This window comes from Arabidopsis lyrata (assembly GCF_000004255.2).
Source record: "Arabidopsis lyrata subsp. lyrata unplaced genomic scaffold ARALYscaffold_1, whole genome shotgun sequence".
Taxonomy (NCBI): Eukaryota; Viridiplantae; Streptophyta; class Magnoliopsida; order Brassicales; family Brassicaceae; genus Arabidopsis; species Arabidopsis lyrata.
In genome coordinates, this window is record NW_003302555.1 from 4,039,558 (window position 1) to 4,062,370 (window position 22,813).

A 22,813-nucleotide genomic window follows, 5' to 3' on the forward strand; every position below is an offset into this window, starting at 1 on the left:
TTGTATTGCTATCGATCCTCAAAGGTAGATAAATTCTATAAAATAAAGACCCACATTTAGAGTAGAAGATAATACTTTTGATTAAAGATTCGAAATTTTCATATATTCACTTGAAAATCATCACCCTTTGTTTGTGTTCTTGGGTTTCTAAAGGGATGCTCTTTTAGATTTTGTGTTTCTTTTCAGATGGAAAAACAGAGGAGAAAATAATGCTGTTAGTCATAGGAGTTCTTGAGTTAATTGATGATAGTTCATGAAATCAATCCCATTTAGCCTGACGCAACATAGAATCTGCTCCGGTAGCTCCTCCGGTTTGTTCCCCTGTTCATACAAACAAATCCTCAACATAAGCGACAAAATCCCATATGATTTTCCGATCCACGAATGATTGTAACAAAGTCTACCTGAATTGTGAGGCCAACGTCAAGAACACAGATCTTGAGTCTGTCTATGAATGTTTCAAACCCTTTCCGGGATATATAACCGAATCTATGCATATCTATATCAACCTCAAAGTAATTGTCGCCCTACAAAGAGTACATTTTTGAAGTTCATTAGTTACCAAGCATATTCCTAACGAAGAAGAACAGTTAAAGAGTTTAGGCTCACCAAGTAGAATTCGTGCTGCGGACGTGAAAGAACAGGTTTCTCGTTATAAGCCTGCATCAGTTTTTTCTCCGGACCACTCAAATGGAGATCATCTACGTTTGAAACACGTCCCAATATCTTGAGCCGCTCTCTAAAAGGTGCGGTTGTATCCATAGGGAAGCCTTTAACTTTCTCAACCTCATCATCTATTAATCTCTGCGCCAAAATAAACACGGATTCAATACAAAGAGCCTTTAACAGGGCCATAAAGATGAGACTAACCGACTCCAGCTTTCAGTTTACCCGAATGCTTTCTTGAAAATGGAGCGGAAGTTCCTTTGAATAATTATCCGAGAGTTTGAAGTATAATACAATATTCATTCCTTCTCCATCAGAGTCACCTTGAAAGATTGCAGTTGGATACAACGGAATCTGTTCCAACCATAAAGCAAGAGAGACAATCACGAACAATTTCAGAAAGAAGGCAAAAACACCGACTATCAGCAGAACTAGATCATACCTGAACATTTACAACAAGGATAGATGGGAGTTTTGTGGATGAGGTAGTAACGGGAAGTTTGACATATTGTGCAACATGGTTTATTTTGTATTCTGATAAGAAAACATCGACACCAAAAGGATTATACGCAGCATGGCTAGGTGCAAACTCTTTCTTCTTTTCTCTTTACCAAATACAAAATATAGTTTGTTGTTAAGATGGGTTAAACTAGTAATCATAAGTAAAATCAGTAAGTTCTCTCCAATAGTTTACCTGAAATATGTTTTGCCACGAACCCTAAAACTATTTGGATCAATGGTTGACCAACAATCGAGCATTTTCTTATCAACTGGACAGAAAGGAACCTGAGAACCCGCTATCGGTCTCTTCAACTGCATTTTAGACAAAACTGAAACAATTTTTGAGACAACATGTGAGTTTTCGATTTCAGATTAACCTGCTAATCCAATGAATCAAGTAAATGTGTACTTACACAATGCTCCTGAAGCATGACCTTCTCTCCACTTATAAGAAAGTTTAAGAGACATTTTTTTTCTCGAACTGGGAGGGCTAGAGCTAAGAGACCTTCTCTTGTCAATAGAAGGAACAGTTGTTGTATTCAGACAAGGCAAACAATTACTCGGTAAGATCCTGCAGTTTTCCAAAAGTCCTTCATCTGCAGACGAATCAACTAAATCAGGCTGCTTTGTGTCGTTTAAGTCACCGTCTGATTTGGATTGTGACATCACTTCATTTGAATCAGTGTCTCGGGTTGATGATGTGGTTGTTGTACTCGAGAGTGATACACGCTCAGATCCGTTTATAGACAATGTATCTGAAAAACAAAACACAAAAGGCGAGACATGAAGATCGACAACAAGAGAAACATGCATGTCTCTCTTAGCTAACAAACATAGTATAGAGTATCTACCTTCATGAACACTGTGGAAATCATCATCACAGTCTGTTTCAAATGCGACATTGGACTCAAACCATGCGTCGTCGCCAGTTGCTGTTGAGAAAACATCGAAAATCAGATCAGATTTTAACTAATACTAGAGTGAACACAAGAGATTATAAACCACATGAGATACATGAATCAGAATCACAAGAGATTAGCTACCAAATATAAAAAAGTTCCTTAAACAGCTAAAAGATCAAAGCTTTACTACACAGTGTTGTGATTAATAAACAAAGATTTAATAATCAGAAAACAGTGAACTTTATAAAAAACAAAATCAGAAGCTAATCCAAAAGATTCAGATACTAAGCTGTACAATTAATGAAACCCAACAATCTAATCCACCAATTGATACAAACGAATCTACCATTAACAGAAAAAAAGAGATCAAATTTTTCAATCGAATGCAGAGGAGACAGAGAGGTAAGGAATAGAGAGACCTCGAGAACTGGGATTGGAGAAGTTACGATGAGGATGATGATCGAGATTGTCGAAAGATCCGTCAGAGAGACGAGAAGAGACGGCTCTTTTCCTTTGAATTTTTCGTCGTCTACGACTCTTCCTTCGTTTACTTGACCTCAGTTTTGCTCCAACACAGCTCTTAGGCGTCGACACGCAACCTCCCATCTCTCTCTTTAGATTAGAAATTAGCTTCAATCTTCCATAAGGCGATGATCACCGGAATAAATTATAAAAAAAAACCCAGAAAAAAAATCAAGAGAGCAACGTTTCTCTCTCTCTCTCTTTGATCAATTTCTGGTAATAGAATCTGTCACCATCGAATGAACACTATAAATGAATAAAGCCCACAATTTTATCATTGAAAGGGCATTTCGAGAGAAAGCTGAGATTTGCGAAAGAGACAAATTATTTGGTGAAGAAAAGATTTTTCCTTTGCAGAGAAAAAACTTTTTTTTTTTATTTTTTTTTATTTGGTTAGATTTTTGGAGATTCGGAAAGTCAATAAAATGAGAAAAAATATCAAAGAAGAAGAAGAAGTAGTTAAAAGAGTTATTTTATCTCTTCGGTCTGCATTAACGGCATCTTCCAAGCAAATTCTTTTTTGTTTTTTTTCTCTCTTTTAATTTGAACCATTGAAATAAACCGAGTTCTTAAACCGGATCTGATTAAGTACGTCGGTAGGACTCTCTCTGACCGTAACTTTGTCGCTAATCTAATCATCCTCAATTATGTATATGGAGTTTCACTTTACTAATATAAATGTACACCTACTAGTAATAGTCAATTACCAATCAAAGATTCAAAATCATAATTTTTTCTTAATTGTAGTTTTTCAAAAATAAGACTGAGAACAAAAATTAGTTCCTATAATATATCTTCAAGGAGAAAAAAACAGTTATTTCTTTGTTAGAGAAAAAATAGAAATTTCATTTACCATTTAAAATAAATTGAAATCTTACCAACTAACTTTTTTAATAATTCTTGTATCAGGAAAAAATGGTTATAAGTTAGGTTTTTGATGTGACCAATCTTAACTTAGCAAAAAAAAAAAAGTTCAGCCATGCAAGAGAAGAAAATTTTGACTCATGTCATGTGACTCATGTCTGAGCTATTTACGTGGCAAATTTTGAAGGGTGGAGCTGCTAAGCGATTTGGTCGACGCCTATGGCATGGCGCATTGCGCTGTTTCTAGACGACCAAACTCATCTATTCAATTCCTAATAATTCGTAACATTATGTCTGAATTGTATATTATAAAGATTTATAGACATAATATATAGAAAAACATTGTATATGGAAGTTTGAATTTATGGGTAATTTGGCAGGAAATTTACAAAAGAAATTAAAAAGAGGGTTGGTCCAACTTATTTCATTTGACTCTGACAATCTTACAAGTTACAATCTCATCTTCATGGACCCTAGCTCACTCCATCTACATCTCACTTTTTTCCATGTTTTCTCCGATGTGTGTTGAATACTATTGAATAACAACATGGCAAAATAATTAATTCGAAATATAATTTTGTTAAATTTTGCAGATTTTCCACCATATATTTCTTCATTTTTATAACAACCATACAAATGGTAAGCAATCTACAAAACACGGTATGTCAATGTTAAAAAATGAAAGTAACATATTCGTTTTTTCTTTGTCGACATAAACATATTCATTTACCTTTTTATCAAATATCTTTGCTTTTTTCAACAATATATAATTCGCTACACTAATTGGATTATTGTGCTGTGATAATAAAAACAAAAGAGTGGTAATGAACATATGATGAACAAACATCACACGTGCGGTTGTTTGTTTGTTGGCAGAATCTCGTTGTCATTGAAGTGTTTCGATTTGTACAGAACTGACGCTTTCATGTTCCACACACGCCTCGTAGATTTCCACAGTCCTTTAAGATTATTTTTACATAGAAACAACAAAAATATACATCAATCCTTTATCACAATTATATTTCTTTTCTTGTTTCTATTTTTCTATTCTCGTGATTAGTTTGAGTACGTTAGAAATATTTTTGAAATAGCAAAGATACTTGTGTTTTATAATTGACGTTACACATTTGATCTCAAACAATGAAATCCCAGTCTATATATACCAAATTTTTATATGGGCTATATATATAAAAAGAAGGTCACGAGCAAATAATGATGCGAACCGACAACGTGTCAGTCTCAAGCATTATAGAGACAAGAGGCCATTGTGAAAAGCTTCCTCTTGCTTAGGGATTGTAAAATGTGACAAGTATGTATATATACATGACATAATATTATAATTGGCCCACCAATTTGTGCTAACACATTATATACGCATAAAGTTGCATTCATCATATTCCACCCGAGGTATCTAATCTATGTACCAGAATATCTTTAAATTTTAAATTACTGAAATTTTAGCTTCATATATTTCCAAAAAGTACAGAAAACTTCAACTATAAATATTTGTTTTTCCAAATAATTGAAGCTTCAACTACTTCTATATATTGAGGAATTTCAGTATGAGTTTAGGGTAGTATTTTGTTTTCATGCAAGACGATTGGCATCGAGGTATAGATGTAGCAAATGATCGACCATCGGTATAATGTTTTCAACAAAGTTAAAAGTAAAAGACAACGTTGTGAATTGTTTGTTTGTCGCTATATACTTTAAAACGTTCTATTTACATTCAAACACTCTAGCTTCGTCCTTCTTACAGCAGTCTAGTGCGGTTTAACCGGAATGAATGGCTCCAAATTTCAAAACGTATGAACGTAGTGATTGTACGACTAAGTTTAGTTGGAGATAATTAAAGCAGTGAAACTAGATAAAGAAAGGAAATGGGTTAACTAATTTGGAAGAAAAGACATAAAGCACCAAATGAAAGGAGTGGAAATTTAACAAATTTCCCGACAAAACCACCAACTTCACTCATGGGATACTTTTTACTTAATGAAATATCATAAAATATCATTTGCCTTAATGATTATTTTGAAGTCTCTATTGCTTTCTTGGGATTTACTATAACTTACTATTATGATGCTAAAAGTCTAAAACAATTGCCTCGTGCCTACTAATTCGGGGAAATCAAGAATGGCTTTTTTTTTTTTTTTTCTAAAAACAGATTCAAAATAATCATATATATGTTCTCAATTTTACAATAAATGTCATTTTCATATTTTTTTGGTTAAAAATAAATCCCGTTTAGAATCTGAATATAATTTTTAAAAATTAATATCTATTATCTTTTTTTTTTTTTTGGTGAGTAAATTAATATCTACTATCTAGTACAGTATAATTCTAGTTAAAATTCATAAAATAATAAAAGAAAAGAAAAAACCATCATAATTAATGTAGAAGTGGAAAAAGGTGTAACCAATTAAGTGAACTCTTCTTAAAGGTCCTCGGCTGATAATCTTTATCGCTTAAACATGGAAAGTTTCCATCAAAGATGTTAAATCTAGTGATTAAGTTCTCAAACCTGTCTAGATTACCAAACTTACATTTAATGGGTCATAATCATATCATACACACATTACAAAAAGGTATAATTAAAAACACGTTTCCTTTTTAATTATTTAATTGATGGCCTTTTTTAAGCAACTCTCTCTACGTAAGTCCGTACCAGTTTTTTTTTCTCTTACTTTTTTCGTTTTCTGTCAGCATTTGATTTGTTTACATGCACATTCATAAACTGATAAATGTAAGACAGTTGGATCCAACTAAGAAATCGAATGGTGGACCATCTGTGCCATCTTTGATACTCCCAATAACCTTTGTTGTTTTTGTTTCTTAGACAACCCAATAAATGAGTAAGATTAATACATAGATGAAACGTAATTCAAGACTTATAAGTGGCTACTCCTCTGTTGCACTTGTCGTATTCACCACCAAAGTAATCAAAATTTGTTCCCTTCATATTAAGGCCAATTAACTACGGACGAGTTAATTTACCAAGATAAATTGTAGTATCTGTTGTCAAATTCCCACCAAACAATTGAATCAATTTTTGTTCAAAAAACAATCCATAATTCAAATGAATTGGATATTTCCCTAGTTTCACATGAATTAACAAAAGAAAGTAAAGCGATTTCATTATTTCCCTTTTTTTTTTTGTTGGCATATATCTCAAAGGATCAAACTTTAATTTTATATATTGTAGAGAATGAGAGCAAGCTCAAGTAGTAAGACTGATGGCATTTGACAAATACCTTTAGAATACAAAAAATTGATTAAGCAATATTCATTTTTTTCACTTCTGTATATTCATTCTTTTTTATTAATTTTCACTGTTTTAAGTTCATTTCCACTTGGAAGGTAGACGTAGTCATTGTAGCAGTTATTTCTCGTAGATATTTACTCCATTTCTTTTTGTCATCTTCATTCATACAAACCTACTTCCTCATGTAAACTTGGATTTTGATACAAGCAATACTGATAAAAGTTACTAGTTTTGAGAGATATAATCTATTTTCAATCTCTATGAAAATGTAAAGAAAATTACCTTTTAATTTGTCCACGTCTAATTTCATTGCGTGCAAATGTAGAAAACTCATGTTCTCGTCGTTTATATGACCGAGTCCCCACCAAACGAACTTTCTTCAAGCTTAATAATTGATATCCCTATATTATATCACATATGTGGTCATTAATTTCCACGGCTAATAGAGAAAGGAGAGCTATATAGTCCACTGATCTAATCTCTTATAAATAAATATCTTGGCCAAAAATTTGACGTGTAATAAACATCTACGAGTCGTTGTAAAATTCTTAAAATACATGTATTTAGGCTTTGATTGTTTGTTTATGTTTATATCTATTGTCTATCTTTTTTTTTAATTACAACTTTTTAAGTATTTTTGCTATGATATAAGCATACACGATAAAAGCAAACAAGAGGAATATCTTGCTATCATTTTGTTTGCACTTAGTAAAATACTAAAATTATAGTATAAAAAAAACTGAAAATGTGAAAAACATAAAAAGGTTTTAACATAGATTGGGTTCGAACCAACCAAGAAATTATCCGACACTATTTTAATGGAACGTGAATTGGTCATTAGAACGATCCAGTTATACTATTTGAGAGTTGAGGCAAACACAATTATGAACATAAACAACAAACTTAAAAGCCCCATAGGCATTACCTGTGATATTTACTGTACCAATGTCGTCGGTTCTTCAACTCCTGCAAATACTGCAGTTTATGAGGTCAAAAAACCAACATAAGAGTTTAAGTGATAACAATCACAAATCATGATGAGACACTTAACTCTTAAACGCGATTCGTTGAGCACTCTGAATCTGGCTGGTTCATCAACTCTTTGTACTTGTCCTGCAAAAGACTGACGATTTTATTCACTTATGGGTTTAAAGTTTGGAATTAAATCGTCTCTGAACCAATGAATAAGCTATGATATGAGAGTTTTTATAGGAGGAATCTGAGTCAAAAGGTATTTCAAAAAGCTAAGATTGTTTGCGGAAATGCATAGTACAGTGGCTGATGACTCGTGCTACTGTAGTCTGTACAGTAGCTAATAATTCATTGAACATGGAGATAATTATTCAATTACTTTTGTTCACTACTGCACTTATATCAGCAATTGTAAGAAAGAAACACGGAGAAAAACAAGTTCACTTGCCTCAATCTCAAAGTGGTTGTGGTTATTAGTACTCTGCCAATGGCCACTGACAGTGTTATGCAGCAGGTACTCAGCCGAATCCAGTTGATGATCATCATCTTGTATCATTCTGCAGTCTGTGTTTTGGTGCTGACACCTTGGAGACGCTGATGGAATAACTTTTACTGCAATAAGAAGTAACTGAGAATCTGGTTTGTGTGAAGTTGTAACTGATCAACGTATCTCTCTTCTACATAGCAGGTCAGTTAAAAACCTTCACTTGGCATTCTATTAGAAGAAAATCCTTGTTTCCAAATTAAATACATAGATTTATACACTGAAGATGTTGTGGTTTTATGTTGTTTCTGGTGATTATTTGGTTCTAAGCGAAGGAAATAACAACATAACAAAAGAAGAGAGCAGACCTGAGTTTTCTTGAGAATGCATAACAGGAGCTTCACATAGAAGTTCCTCCATTTTGTCAACTGTGTCATTGTGCCTAGTTAGCCAATCAAAGAGGAATAAGTATTGATTTGGGAATATTGATACTCACACTGAGACAGAAAAGCGACCTAGTTCATTCCAGAGTACAGCCTTAAAGAGTATATCATATTAAGACAATTGGTATGCAATCTATTTCCCCTTCGATCTGTATCAGAGACAAAAAAGATGTAAGTGATTTTACAAACCTGGATCTTTTGTTTTTCTCATTGGAACCTTGTTCGAATGTCAGTATTGATGTAAACACCTTTCTATCCTGTAAAATCAAGAGAATGAAAGATGATTTGAAAAAATAATTTGATCATTTGAATTTAAATGTTAGAATGATAGAAAACCTCAATTCTTTGTTACCTCTTCAGTCATAAGGGATACAGACTCCTGAATCCGCTGTAAAATCATCTCTAAACCCTTCACTTCAGAATACAATGCCTAAACATTTGAGAAACTAGTTATAGAAACTGTTGAGGAAGAAAAAACGATCAAATTCAGTAGATAACTAATTACCTCTTTTTCAGAAATTAAGTTCTCTACAGCTAAATCTTTGACCTGCAAAGTTTTCTGAAGGTAAGGCTGGTCAAGTAAACATACACGTGAGAAATGATCCCCCACTAGTTTCTTTGAAAATGCAGTAAAACATGCAAGTTCTGATAAGGATATCTCTTCGACTTGATGTTGATGTTCATTTTTAATCTTTTCTGATTCCAGCTGAGCCGAAAGCTCTGATATTATATTCTCCTTGCTCTGCAATTCTGTTTCATGATATTCAAGTTTCTCTTCTAAAGCTCTGATGTTCTCTGCATAAGTGAAGAAGATAGACATTATTGTCTTCATAAAGAATTCGAGCCAAAGGAAAAGGCCACGAGAGTACATGAACAATTAACGTAGGAAAAACCATTAAGTAACCTATCAACAATCAGGTTAGCATCACCGGCAGATTCAATGAAAAGAAACTCACCTATAAACACTTTTTCATATGTAGAGACATGGTCCATTTTCTCTTTCAAGCCAGCCACTGGATACAAGAAACAACAGAAGCATAATCATTGTGTCAAGAGGGGGAAGCCGTGAAAGCATTAGAAGCATATCTTCAAGCAGAATTAGCAAGAGATGAGGGATCTACATGCCTACATCTTCTTTTTGATCCACAAGGTCCTGAACTTGGTGTATGACCTTCTTAATTACCGATGCCTCTTTCTCAATCGAATCAAACAATGCTAAATGAGAGGTTATCTTCTCATGTAGGATGGCAATCTTCCTATCCCTGGCTTCAATTGAACAGTTCATTTCACAAAACGACTCCTGCAAACACACCACCACTTCACTAACTGAAAATCGACTGGTCACCCATCATGAAGATGATTCTCTAAGGTATTTCTATCCCCTAGATATAGCATAAAACTTTGACAGGATGAGACAAGCACCTGGTAAGCAGTTAAGAAACTTTCTCGTGATTGAAGCAGATTTTGGATAGTTGTCTTCAATTCACTCTGCTTGTTTTCCAGCAAACTATAGTCGTTCTGAAGATAACTCACCTGCAAAATCAATTAAAAACTTTCACAAACTCCATGTGTAATAGATTCGCAGAAGAATAAGAATCTTCCAAACCTTCCTCTCGAGTGCCTCCTGTGTTTCTCTAGAAGAAGCTAACTCAGCTTGAAGCTCATGCACTTTCCTCATGTATTCCTCCTCCGTCTGCTTCTGTTTCTGTACCGAAAGCACCAAACCACATGATCACGAATTCACGATTCACGAATCAGAAACGAAACAGAAACAAGAGCCATGAAAAGTAACATTGATTGAAGAACCTGATTCGCAAGATTAATGTGATCTGTGACTGATCGCTCCCTTTCCTGCAAAAACGCCGGTAGTAAAGTGGAAGGAGACGAAGAGAGAAACTGGTGGAGCGAAGAAGATACACAATCCATAGATGTATAGAAACCTCATTCTTCTTACACGCAGATCTCGCACTTCTCCGATCATTGACTGAAGCTGCAATTTGAATTTTGACAACTTGAGCAGCTCCATTTTTGGTTTCTTCCTCCGAATTTGAATTTCGACCGCCAGAAAATCTCTTCTCTGATATTTTTCCCGAGAAAAAAGAATCTCAACTAGAGCAAAATTAGGTCGTCGGAATTGTCAAATAAATAGTTTAGAATAGTTAAAAGCCCAGGTTAACGACAAACCAAAACAGGTCAGGTTAATTTACATTATTCTATATGGGCCCAACAAAAAGTCATATATTCATTAGCCCAATGGAGAACACAAATCCAACTTTATCTTAACTAACCAGGGGCGGATTTTTAAAATATTTTTACCGAGAGCAATAAAATTTTTTATTTCTAAATATCTATATAGTTAAAGGATAATAATATTTATCTAAACTTCATAATAGCTAACTAAAATTTTATTTTCAGCTATTACATTATTAAAATGGTGTATAAACAGTAATATTCCATATTTTTGAAAAATGCATTAAGTATGGGAAAATATATTAGTTATAGAATATGTATAACTTTTTGAATAACACTAAAAACAAAATACAATCATTGTTTTGAAAATAAACAAAAAAAAATGCTACATCAAAAAGACATTTAAGATAGAGCTAAATCAAAAAAAAAAAATCAATCAAAGCAAAATAAAAGTAATATTAATTTTGGAAATGCTACGTATAGAATTTAGAAAGATAAACAATACTTGCTAAAATTTAGGACAACGTGAAATTTGATCATGAGTTTAGGATGGGCAAGTTACTTCAATTTATCATTAGACCTTATAAATCTGCTAAATTAATGAAACTAATTTCTTCAACTACACAGATCCGCCTATCATAACCAAGGTCTTTTAATATATTCATGGCTGACATAATCCAAGCCGCTTCTACTTTCATGTTATTTGTCATGGTGAAAGCACTTTTCGAGCAGAAGAATATAGAACCACTTAGAAGACGTGGCTGTAATATCTACACTCGCTAAGAAAGCTCTTTCCTGTTTCAATCTTACGAATTCGAAGAGTGTTTCGACATTTTAGTTGAGCTCGATCGGAAGAAGCCAAACGATCCCAATGTTCTACACAATAAGACAATTGCCGAATACTTCTACTTGGGTTCCGTTTACTTTCCCAAGTGTTTTCGCACTTCATCTGCACAGGCCTAGCCCTTGACACATTTTTGTGATACATTTGTATTGGGCCTCAAAAATTTGAGGCTCATTTTGTAGGATTTTTTTTAAGCCCCATCATTGGCTTTCTCGATGACATTACTTTCTAAAAACCTTGAGCAGCAGTTCTTGTGATGCTACGCTAACCTATATTAAGCGTATGCGACTTCGTTTTTACCGACTTCCCCAACAGATTCCTACGAAGCTAATCCCCTCTTAAAGCATTAATGGCTGATAGACAAGGAGAAGAATCATCACTAATGCCCCTCATTAATATATGAGGTGCAAGAGCGGTTGTGTTTTCTTCAGACAAGTGAATAGCAAGCCAAAGATACGCATGGCCAAGCCGTCGGTAGACTTCAACTCTCACAGATTCTGGAAGCAAACTACCATTCTCTATGGTAGTATTGAATTCTGTCTATGCTGCGATATAGTACCCAAGTGAGGCTACATATTCTACTGTTGTAGCCTCCACAGCTTGTTTGTGAGCTCTTTCAGCAGTCCGGTGCAAGGTACTTTCCTTTTCTTTGGTCCAAGTTAGTCGCATCCACCTCACCAAGACGGAATAGATGATGAATCAATATGAGAATAAGTGTCGAGTATTTGAAAAATGAATGTAGCGTTTGTCTATTTCTTGAGAAAATATCCAATAGTATGTAAAACTAGTACTTTTTTGATGTTGTAATATTTCTTAGTAAACACGTTATTCTTGTTTCTCTATACTCACATTATATTTCATTAAAAATTTAAAATTGTATTGACGATTTAAGAAAATTGGTCAAGTAAGTGTTTGGTAATGTACATAAGTCGTACCAAATGTCAATAGTTCAACTAGATTACTTATTAAGTATTTCTTAACTAGATTACATGTTAAAGATTCTATACACTATTTAGAAATACATAATTTCCGTTTAATTTCTTCTTCTTTTTTACGTAAAAATATCATTGAATCAAATGATGTAAGTTTAACCAATAAAAATATATACTATAAAATATGATTTTTATAAAAAAATAAATGTCTTGCATAAAAGTTGAAAATAATCACGCTAAAGAAGCACCTAAATGTTAATGAAACAAGCTTCTAATATAGACTCTCTGTGTAAAACCTTTACTAGTTGGTGAATTATATGTAAATAAAAGCCAGATTTAAAAAAAAAAAAGAAAAAAAAAAAGAGAATAAATGGATGTCTCTTATAACAATTGACTTTGCCGAAGAAAAAGAAGAAGTTGACTTTGCGATAGTATATGGGCCTATGCCTAATACAAAATGGGCTTTATTGCGATTGATTATATATTGTCGAGAAGTGAGATAATAGTAAATAAATAACCACCTCATAAAAAAAATGGGTCCGGTGTGTTCCACGGCGGCACAGATCGCAAGCTCGGTTAATCGGTGACGCTGGGCCGTATACAGCCTCATGCTCCGACTTGCCGTACCGTCTACTGCAATGATCGTGAGATGCTAATTACGCCGTCCGTTTCAAGGTACTTTTGGTCCTCATTTCCGCAACCATAATGTTCTTCTACAGAAATGCGCATTTTCAATGTGTTGTTCTGAATCATCCGTTGTTGATCCTCTTTGTTGCAGGGTAATTCAATTTCTACAACAAAGTATAATGTTTGAACAAGTAAGTCATAGTTGTATTAGAATCCTTACAAAATTAAACTGAATCTTGTGATTACTATAATTTATCAATGTATACTTTTCTGACACAAGTGTGATTAAACAAGGATGTGCTGAAAACTCAAAGACATTGTTGGATGTTGGTACACATGTTTAGTTTGAAAATGCTCTAATTTTAGTTATCGCAGTAGATTTCAATTACCTTAATTTAATTTGTGTGTCATTATGCTCGTTCTCATCATGCTGGCCTTCTGAATTGGTAGGCTTTCATGCCTCTGCTGCGTTTGTGGATGAATCCAGAACTCGTTATTTATCTTTAAACTCCAAATCTATAAGCTTGGTAAATATTCTTTGTTGACATTTGCAGATTAAAAGAGATGGCTTATTTTTTCCAGCTGATCTTCTTTTCCTGTCCAGCACAAATTCTGATGGTATCTGCTACGTAGAGGTGCTTGGCTACATTAATTGATTTTTCTCTCTTTAGCACCAAAGCAGCTATTTAGGAATTAGCAGTACTGAATATACAATTTTACTCTAGTGTTGTTGTGCGTGCAGACTGCCGACCTAGATCTAGATGGGGAAACAAATTTAAAAATCAGAAAGGCCCTTGAAAGGACATGGGATTACTTGACATCTAAGAAAGCTTCAGAATTTGAAGGTTAGCCTTTGGAGTCGATTATTATCTTTGGCTCAATCTGTGCCTTTGCTAGTGTCTTTCATAATACATCTACAAGCAATTCTCTTTGACCTGACGTGTCCATTTTATTCTTGTTAGTATATCAGCGCTGTTAAATGTTGAGCAGTACTCATCAACTTTCTCCAATATTTCTCTCTTTTACTGTGCAGGCAAATTCAGTGTGAGCAACCAAATAATTCTCTGTACACTTTCACGGGGAATCTTATAATAGAAATGCAGACTTTACCTCTCTCTCCAGACCAGCTTTTATTGCTTGTATGATCAACTGCTTTATTTTGCTTTTAGCTTTGCGTTCCTTTTCTGCCTTTTGTCTCCTTATATGTTTGGGGTCTGCAATTGCATGAACACTGAATACATTGTTGGGGCTGCGATTTTTACTGGTCATGAGACAAAGGTAAGCTTCTATTCAGCTCGTTTGATGATAAACTAGCTTTGCAAACTTTGTTGTACTGGCTAGCATTCAGGATTTTGTAGTTGAAGAAGAAGAAGAAGAGAGAAAATGGTGGAGCGAAGAAGATACACAATCCATAGATGTATGTAAAATAAAACCTCATTCTTCTTACACGCAGATCTCGTACTTCTCCGTTCATTGACTGAAGTTGTAATTTGAATTTTGACAACTTGAGCACCTCCATTTTTTCATTTTTTGTTTCTTCCTCTGAATTTGTATTTCGACCGCCAGAAAATCTCTTCTTTGTTTTTTTTTTCCCGAGAAAACAATGTCAACTAGAGGGAAATTAGGTCGTCGGAATTGTCAAACTAATGATAGTTTAGAGAAGTTATAGATTCTATATGGGCCTCATAAAAAGTCATATATTCATTAGCCAATCGTTGATGGATTGGGCCTAATAAAAATTCAGCCCAAATGACATTTTTTCTAAAACAGAACTGTAATCACTAATCAGATATATTGTCTATATTTCACATTACATGTCTTCATATATATTTTGGTTCAAAATTAATCCCGTTTTAGAATCTGAGAATATCATTTTTAAAACTGACATTTACTTTATTTATAGTTAAATTTGATAAAATAACAAACAAATAAAACATAATCACAAGATTCAGTTTAATTTTGTAAGGATTCTAATACAACTTTTTTTTTTTTTTTGTCGTCTAAATTTATTATTAATTGCAAATTATGAGAACTGTTACATAGACGATTCTACAACTGACAATTTTTTCCGACCTTTACTAGATCCACGACAGACTACACTTCTTTCTTCGTGATCTTGATGAATACCTTCAATGATCCACGACCTGGCGACACTTTCTTCTCTGTGTAGAATCCTGGCGAACGGCTATAATTGTACATCGCTGGAGATCTCTTGCACACTTGCCTCCATTAATCTGCAAATTTGTTAATAAATCGCAATATCTGGGACTCGAACCCCAGACTTCTTGGCGTAGAAGCATTAATCAACTCTTGGTCAACCAATGAGCCAAGGAGGCTTCTACTAAAACATAGGGAACTATGTACAAAGTACAAACCATCAAGTCGTATAAAAAAAAAATGGTATTCTAACTAGAACTCTTCTTTATATTTTTCTCTTCCTAATTGGTTTATTTCTTAGTTTAAAATTAAAAATTAAATATATAACTAAACTATATTAAAAATAAATAGATTACTAATCGTATGCTCTAAAAGGTTGGTAGTGCATGAGAAGAACTTCATCAAGGAATTAGTAAATTATTGAGCATCTGATTAGTAGTGTATGTTTATGTCATTATGTATATGGTTTACTAAATTATTGAGCATCTGATTAGTAGTATGTTTATGCGCATGAGTATTCTTCACTTTTTCAAGAATTTGGGTTTTATGGTGAAATAAAATTTTACATTCATACAAAAAAATGTACATGAGTCGTACCAAATTCAAATATTATTCACTTGATTAGATACCCAGTGCCTTGTTGATCTCATGTAATCATGCCTCTTCCCTCTAACTTTCAAAACTCAAAAGTTTTTAGTCTTACTTGTATGAATAATGAATCTATTAAATGGAATTTATGATCTCGTATGTAGGGAGGACTTCTTTGATCATTCATCAAGTGAATAACATTGCATATACATGATGTTGTAAGTAATGTTGTCTTTTATTTAGTCTTAGATGATGGAGTCAGACTTGTCTCGTTTTCTTGAATGTCGCCACATTTCGGAAGAAGATGAGAAAAAATTAGATGGGCAGCATCTCGAGAAGTTCTGGGCACAACTGCAAAAGGTTCTAAGGAAATGCTGACCACAACCAAATCCTTGTCGACATCAGAAAGAGCAAACAAGTCTGGAACACTAAAAAAAGCTATATATCACATCACTACGGGCAACGACAACGAGGCTGTGCAGCTTGAAAGAAATGCATGATTTATGGATATCGAATTTTTAAGGAACCCTCCATTATGATGGTGCCTTGCTTTGTTTCCAAGTATTCTTTTTTAGTGTCTTTTACTTTTTGATATTTTGGTCAAGTTTTTACTATGAAGTTGGAAATATCGGTTGCAATTCTTGAATTTTGTTCTCAACAGTTAACGTTATGGTTTGTATATGTAAGCTATGCATTATGGGTCGGTAACTAAATCAATTTACAATTATGATAAGGTCCGGTCTTGATAGATACCCATGAAACATAAGTATTGGACCTCTAATTCTCGAGACCCATTATATGGAAAAAATTTAATAGAATTTTTTTTAAAGGTCTCATTTTAAATGAAATGATTTAGGCCCATTTTGTGGAAAAAATCAAAAGTAAAAAAAATTGAAGGCCTCATGTTAAGTGTGTCTTAGACATAAATGAAATGATTTATGCCCAATTTTATTAAAATAAAAATAAAAAATAACAATGTGTATCATTCTGGATGTAAATAAAAATTTAAGGCTCCACAATTAGCCAGAAATAGAAAAAAAGTAAACAGTTTTTTTTTTTTTTTTTTTTTAAAAAGGCCTTAATTTTTGTATTGTATTGGGCTCCGAAAATAACCAGGCCTGGTTATGATGAACTAGATTTTCAGGAGAATCATCATGTGTGCATTTTTTTTCTTGGATCGATAATTTGATACTGACTTGTGCATTTGCTAGGATGTGAGTGCATCCCTTTCAAAGAGATACCCTGAACTGTATAGAGAGGAAATTCGTAATTCCTTTTTCAAATGGAGAGTTGTGGCAGTATGGGCTTCTTCTGCTGTGTATCAATCTTTGGTATGCTATCTCTTCGTAACCGTCTCAGCAGCATTTGATGGCAAAAATTCATCAGGCAAAACATTTGGTCTTTGGGACGTGAGCACAATGGTCTTTACCTGTCTAGTCATAGCCGTGAACCTGCGGATTCTTTTGATGAGCAACTCGATTACCAGATGGCATCATATCACAGTTGGTGGAAGCATTTTAGCATGGCTCGTTTTAACTTCTTCTCTTTTTTGCTTTCTGTGTGTATGCAGGAGAATTTCTACTTATGTCCTAATGAGTACATTTTATTTCTACTTCACATTGCTGCTTGTTCCGGTTGGTGCTCTTCTGGCAGATTTCATCTACCAAGGGTAAGTAAAACTTCAACACTCCAAACTCAAACAACATGCTTATATCGTGAAAGATTTGCTGAATTGTTTTTGATCATGAAAAAATTGGAAATTTTTGTGAATGAATGCAGGGTGGAGAGATGGTTCCTCCCATATGATTATCAAATAGTTCAAGAGATTCACAGGCATGAGGCGGATAGTAGCAATGCAGATCAACTGGAGATAGCGAATGAGCTCACACCAGAAGAAGCGAGAAGCTATGCGATATCCCAATTGCCTCGGGAAATCTCAAAGCACACTGGTTTTGCCTTTGACTCACCTGGCTATGAGTCGTTCTTTGCATCTCAATTGGGGTTTTACGCTCCACAGAAAGTGTGGGATGTGGCTAGGAGAGCTAGCATGAGGTCACGGCCCAAAGCACCAAAGAAGAATTGAAACGAGAAGAAGAAAATGGGTATATGAGTTGTGTTGTATAATTAGGCGGTCACTTTTCCACACCATAATGGAAGTTTTGTTAGGCCTTTAGTTTGTATTGGAAATATGTAGAAATCTTAGCTTAGGCGTTTTTGTTTGTAATGCTTTTAGCTTTCAAAGCCTTCGTTCTGAGGTATGTAGGCACAAATGAAAAGACAGTCGCTCTATTTTATAGATATAGAAGCCTCTCCTACAAACTTTTTTATAGCAATCATCTCAACAACAACAAAAAATGATGTGTTTCTTTTTTTCTAGGGGAAATTCGAACTCCACTAAGAAAAAAGAAAAGAAAAGGGCACATCTACAATGATACATAAGCAATAAAACTGGAACTTCAAAAAATTATATATGGTCGGGACCAGAAAAAACAGAGAAATCACAAAAAATAATCAGGGGTCTTACGGGTAGTATCAGGTTCAACTTGTCGAGGAGCTGGATCGAACTGGAGGAAGTTTTGCTCCATGTTCTCTCCTATCTCTAGAATCGCTGCCATGTTTCCACATCGGTAGCAATAGTTTGGTGCACTAAACACAGTCACCACATTCTTATCCTGTTACCATTTAAAGGAGAGAGATCAACGATTCAATCTGCAAGAGACAGACCAATGATGCCGTAGAACCTTAAGCAGAGAGATGACCCCATGAATGTACATACCTGACACCAGTTAAAACCTTCCATGACTAGTTGATGCGCTCTTGAAATGAGACTGAGTCCATTGTTGTGATTAAATTGAGCTGCGATATCCTGTCCAAATGTATAACCAGCACCTCGTGGAGATATTCCCCATCCACATCGATCATCGGGATCAGACCATAATAAATCACACATAGGTCCTTCGTGTGGAACCTACAGATCACACAATACATAGTTCAAAGAGATGACCAGTAAGATGCATATAGAAAATTTCAATCGTTTTTGTTCTTTGTATCTTTAGTATAGAGAAGATGCTGAGACCCAGAAAGAACTCCTAACTCTTCCAATATATTCCAAACTAAGGCCTTTAGCAGAGAACAAGAAGGTTACCTCCTGTATCCGATCCAAGCTTCGGATATTATCAAGAGTATCCAGAGAAGGTGAAAGCCCTCCATGCAAACAGAAAACCTGTAACGGATAATATTTGATGGAAGTCAAAAGCAGTACTTAAGAAAAAGATGTCCCAACTGAAAAGAACAGCTCAAACCTGACTCTCTATGAGGGCGGTAAGAGGAAGATAATCGAAAAGATCTGTAAAATACTTCCAGACATTTGCATTTCCGTACTTCCTCAAGCATTCGTCATAAAAACCATAGCTGAAACAGAGAAGCAAAACACGCATCAAACAGGATAGTACTTTGTTGATTAGTCAGAAACCAATGAAGAAAAGTATGCTCGCTCAGATATAAGCTTACTACGAAACAAAGCTTACACTTGAGTAATCTGACGACTCTCGTGATTCCCTCGTAAGATTGTAATTCTATCCCTGTATCGCACTTTCAGTGCCACCAATAGAGAAACTGTCTCTACTGAATAGTATCCACGGTCTGCAAAGAACAAAGCAAGACAATGAGAAACCATAAAACATTCCTTTTAAACTAAAACTAGCTGTCACCATCATATATTACAACACTGGATGGTTAAAAGTTCCAAGGATCTAAAGACTAGAATTCAAGGAAGTGCAATTATGAAAGTGAGCATCAACAAGTCTCTAAATTGGGAACTTTCAGTACCTACCATTCAAAAAAAGCATAAATTGAAAATAAGTTGTTCATTCCAAAAACAAAACAGAACTCACAAGTAACTCACTTTAGATATATAAAAAAGGTGGATACTTTTCCAAGGGTTCACCATTTCGAAATCATCCAAAAACACAGATCTAAAAAAGTGAAAACACACCAAAAAAAAATGAAAGAGAAATCGAAAGAAGAAGAAAGACAGACCTACATAGTCTCCCATGAAGAGGTAGTTAGTATCAGGAGCGTTGCCACCGATTCGAAAGAGCTCAATAAGGTCATAAAACTGGCCGTGAATATCGCCGCAAACGGTAACAGGACACTTCACCGGCTGAACATTATATTCCTCGACAAGGATCGCTCTCGCTTGATCGCAAAGCGTCCTCACATCCGCCTCTGATAACGGTTTACACTCCATCAGTTGCTCGATCTGACGGTCCAGATCTCCGTTCGACGGCATCTTGAAAAGCCACCGCCGATCCTATCTACGACGTACGGTGGAGAACGAAGATTAATCACCGGAGATTGTATCAGCCAGGCTAAGATGTTCGAATCGGAGATCAAGTCCTAGCTCTCTGATCTTCGATGTATCTCTCTCACCTGGCTGAGAAAAAAATGGATTATTTGTTTTGGTTTTTTAAGACTAAAGAAAACTAAAAGTTGGTAGTAAGTAGTGTCCAAAGAGACAAGGTACAATTGTTTTATGACCCGGTTTAAGTTCGGTTTTGTGTTAATTTTACTAGTCTCGCAATTGTTATAAACTTATGATGCTTTTTTTCTTTGCTTCTAAGGGCTTGATTGGTTCTCCCGCTAGCACCCTCCTAGCGGTTGCTAGCGGTTGGTTGCGGTTGTTAGCGGTTGGTACCAATCATAGAAACCGCTCCGTATCGCTTCAAACCGCTCTAAATCACTGAATTTCAAAATCTCCTTCCCGCAAGCGTTTGCGGTTGCGGGCGGTAGCGGTTGGATTTAAAAAAAAAAAAGAAAAAAAATCAAACGTTTACTTATAGTTATTATAAAATATATTAATCTTATATATATCTTTCATCTTTGTATCACGTTCTCATCAGAAACCTTAATCAATAATCTAAAACCTTATTTTCTCAATGTCTTCCACCCAAACTGATAAAAATCAATTTGAATATTTTTTTCTTTTCATTATATATTGCTTTTCTTTTTGATTGAATATATGTTTCGATTTGTTTTCTCGAATAAAAAATTACTTGCTTTTTGATTGAATTCAACGTTATTTACAGTTTGTCCCATTACTTGATACAATTTTTGGTGTTAACCCAGCATAAAGAATTATCTTATTATAAAATTTCTTTATTTTTGAATAATTATTTAGTATTTTATTTATGGTTTTAATTATTAAGCATGTTCAATTTTTCTAATATTATCATAATAATATATTGGTGTTTTTATTTCTTTTTTTTTGTAATATTTTTTATTTTTTTAGTCATGTTTTATTTAATTGCTACCACATCCGCTGGTTTACCAGTCATAAAACTTCCGCAAACGCATCCATTTTCAAACGCTAAACCAATCGTTCAAAACGCTTGGTAACATTTGATTCGTTAGTTTTTTTTATATACTATAACTTTGTTCCTAATTTTTTTTGGGTTAACTTATCAAAGCAAACAACAACAGAGAGAATTGAGGCCAAACCGGATAGGTTTTGGATTGTGAACCGTGACACGTGGAGGTCTGGAGCCGAGCTGTGCTAATTTGAATTTGTCTAAACGAGTAGTGTAATTGTGTATGGGTCAAATCATTTCCTCCTTTCCATTCGGTAATTATTAGTCAACTAATTTTTGTTTTTAATATCATGCTTTAGATTTGATAAATTTGCTCTAATGCTGTTATGTTCGTCGACTAATGGGCCTAGAGACTCAACGGACTGGTAGGTAGAGAGGCTTGGGAAAACAAAATTGCCAAAATAAAAAAATGGGGGCGTTCCGAGAATTGAACTCGGGACCTCTCGCACCCTAAGCGAGAATCATACCACTAGACCAAACGCCCATTGATGTCAACTCCGACAGTAAATATTTCAAATACGTAACCATTTTGAACAATTAATTTCCATATGAATGCAATCAACCTAATTTAAAGTTTATCATCTAACAATGAAATTCATAGACCCAACCTTTTTTCCCTAACATATCTTTCCACTTGTAAGAAAATGTGACCGAGCTTTCTAGGTAAAATAGGATATTATATTTTACTTACTACAAACTAATAATACCATACAACTAGGCCTGTAAACGGAGCGGATATCGGGTTTTTTTTAAGATATCCGTATCCGTATTATCCGCCAATTTAGTATCTGGATCCGTAAATTCCGGATATCCGGTATCCGGATATCCGCGAATATCCGGAAATAGTGTTTTAAAATCGTAAATTCATTAATATCATACATAAAAAGCTTAAAAATTTCATAAAATAGCTAGAAGTTGATTATATATACAAAACATTACAAAAACAAAGAATTTATTAAAGTAGCAAAAGTTTAAAAGATTCAAGTGATGCTTTTTTTTACAAAAAGAGACATTAATCAACTTCTTAAATTCTTCTTAGAAATTTATTTTTATTTTTTGTCATATGATTTATTTATTAACATTGAAAATAAAATAAAAACAATTTAAAAAGTTGGGGTTACAAGGTTTTTTGGGTTTAACACTTGAAAAATTGAATCATAAGGCTTTTAAGTTATAATTTTTTTTTTTTTTTGCCGGATATCCGTTATCCGTCCCAAATTTTAGGATTATCCGTATCCGTATCCGGGATATCCGTCATTTTACTATCCGTATCCGTGGCCGGATATCCATTTTTTCGGATCAAAAACCGAATACGGATACGGATATCCGCAGATAACGGATATAAATCTCAGGCCTACACACAACCATTTATAAACCAGATTTAGTTTGAATACAAAAAAGAAAAAAAAAACCCTAACGCTTTTGACTTGTTTTTTTTTTTTGTTTGGGGGTGATTAACGTAATTTTAAACCGATAAATATGATTTGGAA

The 22,813-nt window shown here is 34.3% G+C and overlaps 5 protein-coding genes and 1 non-coding gene across 16 annotated transcripts; 2 read left to right on the forward strand and 4 right to left on the reverse strand.

Annotated features, from left to right (window-relative positions):
* Positions 1–62: 62 nt before the first annotated feature.
* LOC9328630 lies at positions 63–3,040 on the reverse strand. Of its 2 annotated transcripts, none has more exons than XM_021010811.1 (9): positions 2,489–3,040; positions 2,019–2,099; positions 1,581–1,922; positions 1,361–1,496; positions 1,109–1,271; positions 892–1,020; positions 610–804; positions 405–527; positions 63–321 (listed from the first exon to the last, which is right to left on the reverse strand). In XM_021010811.1, exons 1-9 carry the CDS (start codon positions 2,673–2,675, stop codon positions 220–222), a joined length of 1,458 nt encoding a protein of 485 aa, XP_020866470.1. In that variant the 5' UTR covers positions 2,676–3,040; the 3' UTR covers positions 63–219. The 2 variants fall into 2 exon arrangements, with proteins under 2 accessions (XP_020866470.1, XP_020866471.1); XM_021010812.1 differs by having other exon boundaries at positions 2,516–3,025.
* Positions 3,041–5,739: 2,699 nt separating this feature from the next.
* Positions 5,740–10,776, reverse strand: LOC9328631 (myosin-11). 7 transcript variants are annotated; one of them, XR_002328989.1, is made up of 14 exons: positions 10,423–10,645; positions 10,223–10,321; positions 10,039–10,149; positions 9,742–9,916; positions 9,573–9,629; positions 9,275–9,411; positions 9,122–9,181; positions 8,969–9,046; positions 8,806–8,873; positions 8,542–8,615; positions 8,138–8,301; positions 7,643–7,830; positions 7,000–7,118; positions 5,740–6,467 (listed from the first exon to the last, which is right to left on the reverse strand). XR_002328989.1 is itself a non-coding variant. In XM_021010363.1 (14 exons), exons 1-12 carry the CDS (start codon positions 10,540–10,542, stop codon positions 7,771–7,773), a joined length of 1,203 nt encoding a protein of 400 aa, XP_020866022.1. In that variant the 5' UTR covers positions 10,543–10,645; the 3' UTR covers positions 6,838–7,118; positions 7,643–7,683; positions 7,769–7,770. The 7 variants fall into 7 exon arrangements, 5 of the variants coding, with proteins under 5 accessions (XP_020866022.1, XP_020866023.1, XP_020866021.1 ...); XR_002328990.1 differs by lacking the exon at positions 5,740–6,467 and having other exon boundaries at positions 6,838–7,118; positions 7,643–7,692; positions 7,769–7,830; XM_021010363.1 differs by lacking the exon at positions 5,740–6,467 and having other exon boundaries at positions 6,838–7,118; positions 7,643–7,683; positions 7,769–7,830.
* A 2,300-nt stretch (positions 10,777–13,076) lies between these two features.
* Positions 13,077–14,901, forward strand: LOC9328633 (phospholipid-transporting ATPase 3). 4 transcript variants are annotated; one of them, XR_002329119.1, is made up of 6 exons: positions 13,077–13,257; positions 13,361–13,400; positions 13,764–13,844; positions 13,952–14,054; positions 14,243–14,487; positions 14,558–14,901. XR_002329119.1 is itself a non-coding variant. In XM_021010962.1 (5 exons), the coding sequence occupies exons 1-5, from the start codon at positions 13,232–13,234 to the stop codon at positions 14,299–14,301; spliced, it is 309 nt and encodes a 102-aa protein (XP_020866621.1). In that variant the 5' UTR covers positions 13,077–13,231; the 3' UTR covers positions 14,302–14,901. The 4 variants fall into 4 exon arrangements, 1 of the variants encoding a protein (XP_020866621.1); XR_002329120.1 differs by having other exon boundaries at positions 14,568–14,901; XR_002329121.1 differs by having other exon boundaries at positions 13,935–14,054; positions 14,243–14,901.
* A 2,132-nt stretch (positions 14,902–17,033) lies between these two features.
* Positions 17,034–18,273, forward strand: LOC110224153 (phospholipid-transporting ATPase 3-like). The gene is made up of 2 exons (XM_021014214.1): positions 17,034–17,623; positions 17,734–18,273. The coding sequence occupies exons 1-2, from the start codon at positions 17,373–17,375 to the stop codon at positions 18,035–18,037; spliced, it is 555 nt and encodes a 184-aa protein (XP_020869873.1). The 5' UTR covers positions 17,034–17,372; the 3' UTR covers positions 18,038–18,273.
* On the reverse strand, positions 18,231–20,431 carry LOC9325871 (serine/threonine-protein phosphatase PP2A-2 catalytic subunit). The gene is made up of 6 exons (XM_002892525.2): positions 19,993–20,431; positions 19,482–19,596; positions 19,257–19,365; positions 19,100–19,177; positions 18,731–18,922; positions 18,231–18,626 (listed from the first exon to the last, which is right to left on the reverse strand). The coding sequence occupies exons 1-6, from the start codon at positions 20,243–20,245 to the stop codon at positions 18,453–18,455; spliced, it is 921 nt and encodes a 306-aa protein (XP_002892571.1). The 5' UTR covers positions 20,246–20,431; the 3' UTR covers positions 18,231–18,452.
* Positions 20,432–21,735: 1,304 nt separating this feature from the next.
* Positions 21,736–21,807, reverse strand: TRNAP-AGG. Its single transcript has one exon. It is a non-coding gene; the product is annotated as a tRNA-Pro (tRNA).
* Between the last annotated feature and the right edge of the window lie 1,006 nt (positions 21,808–22,813).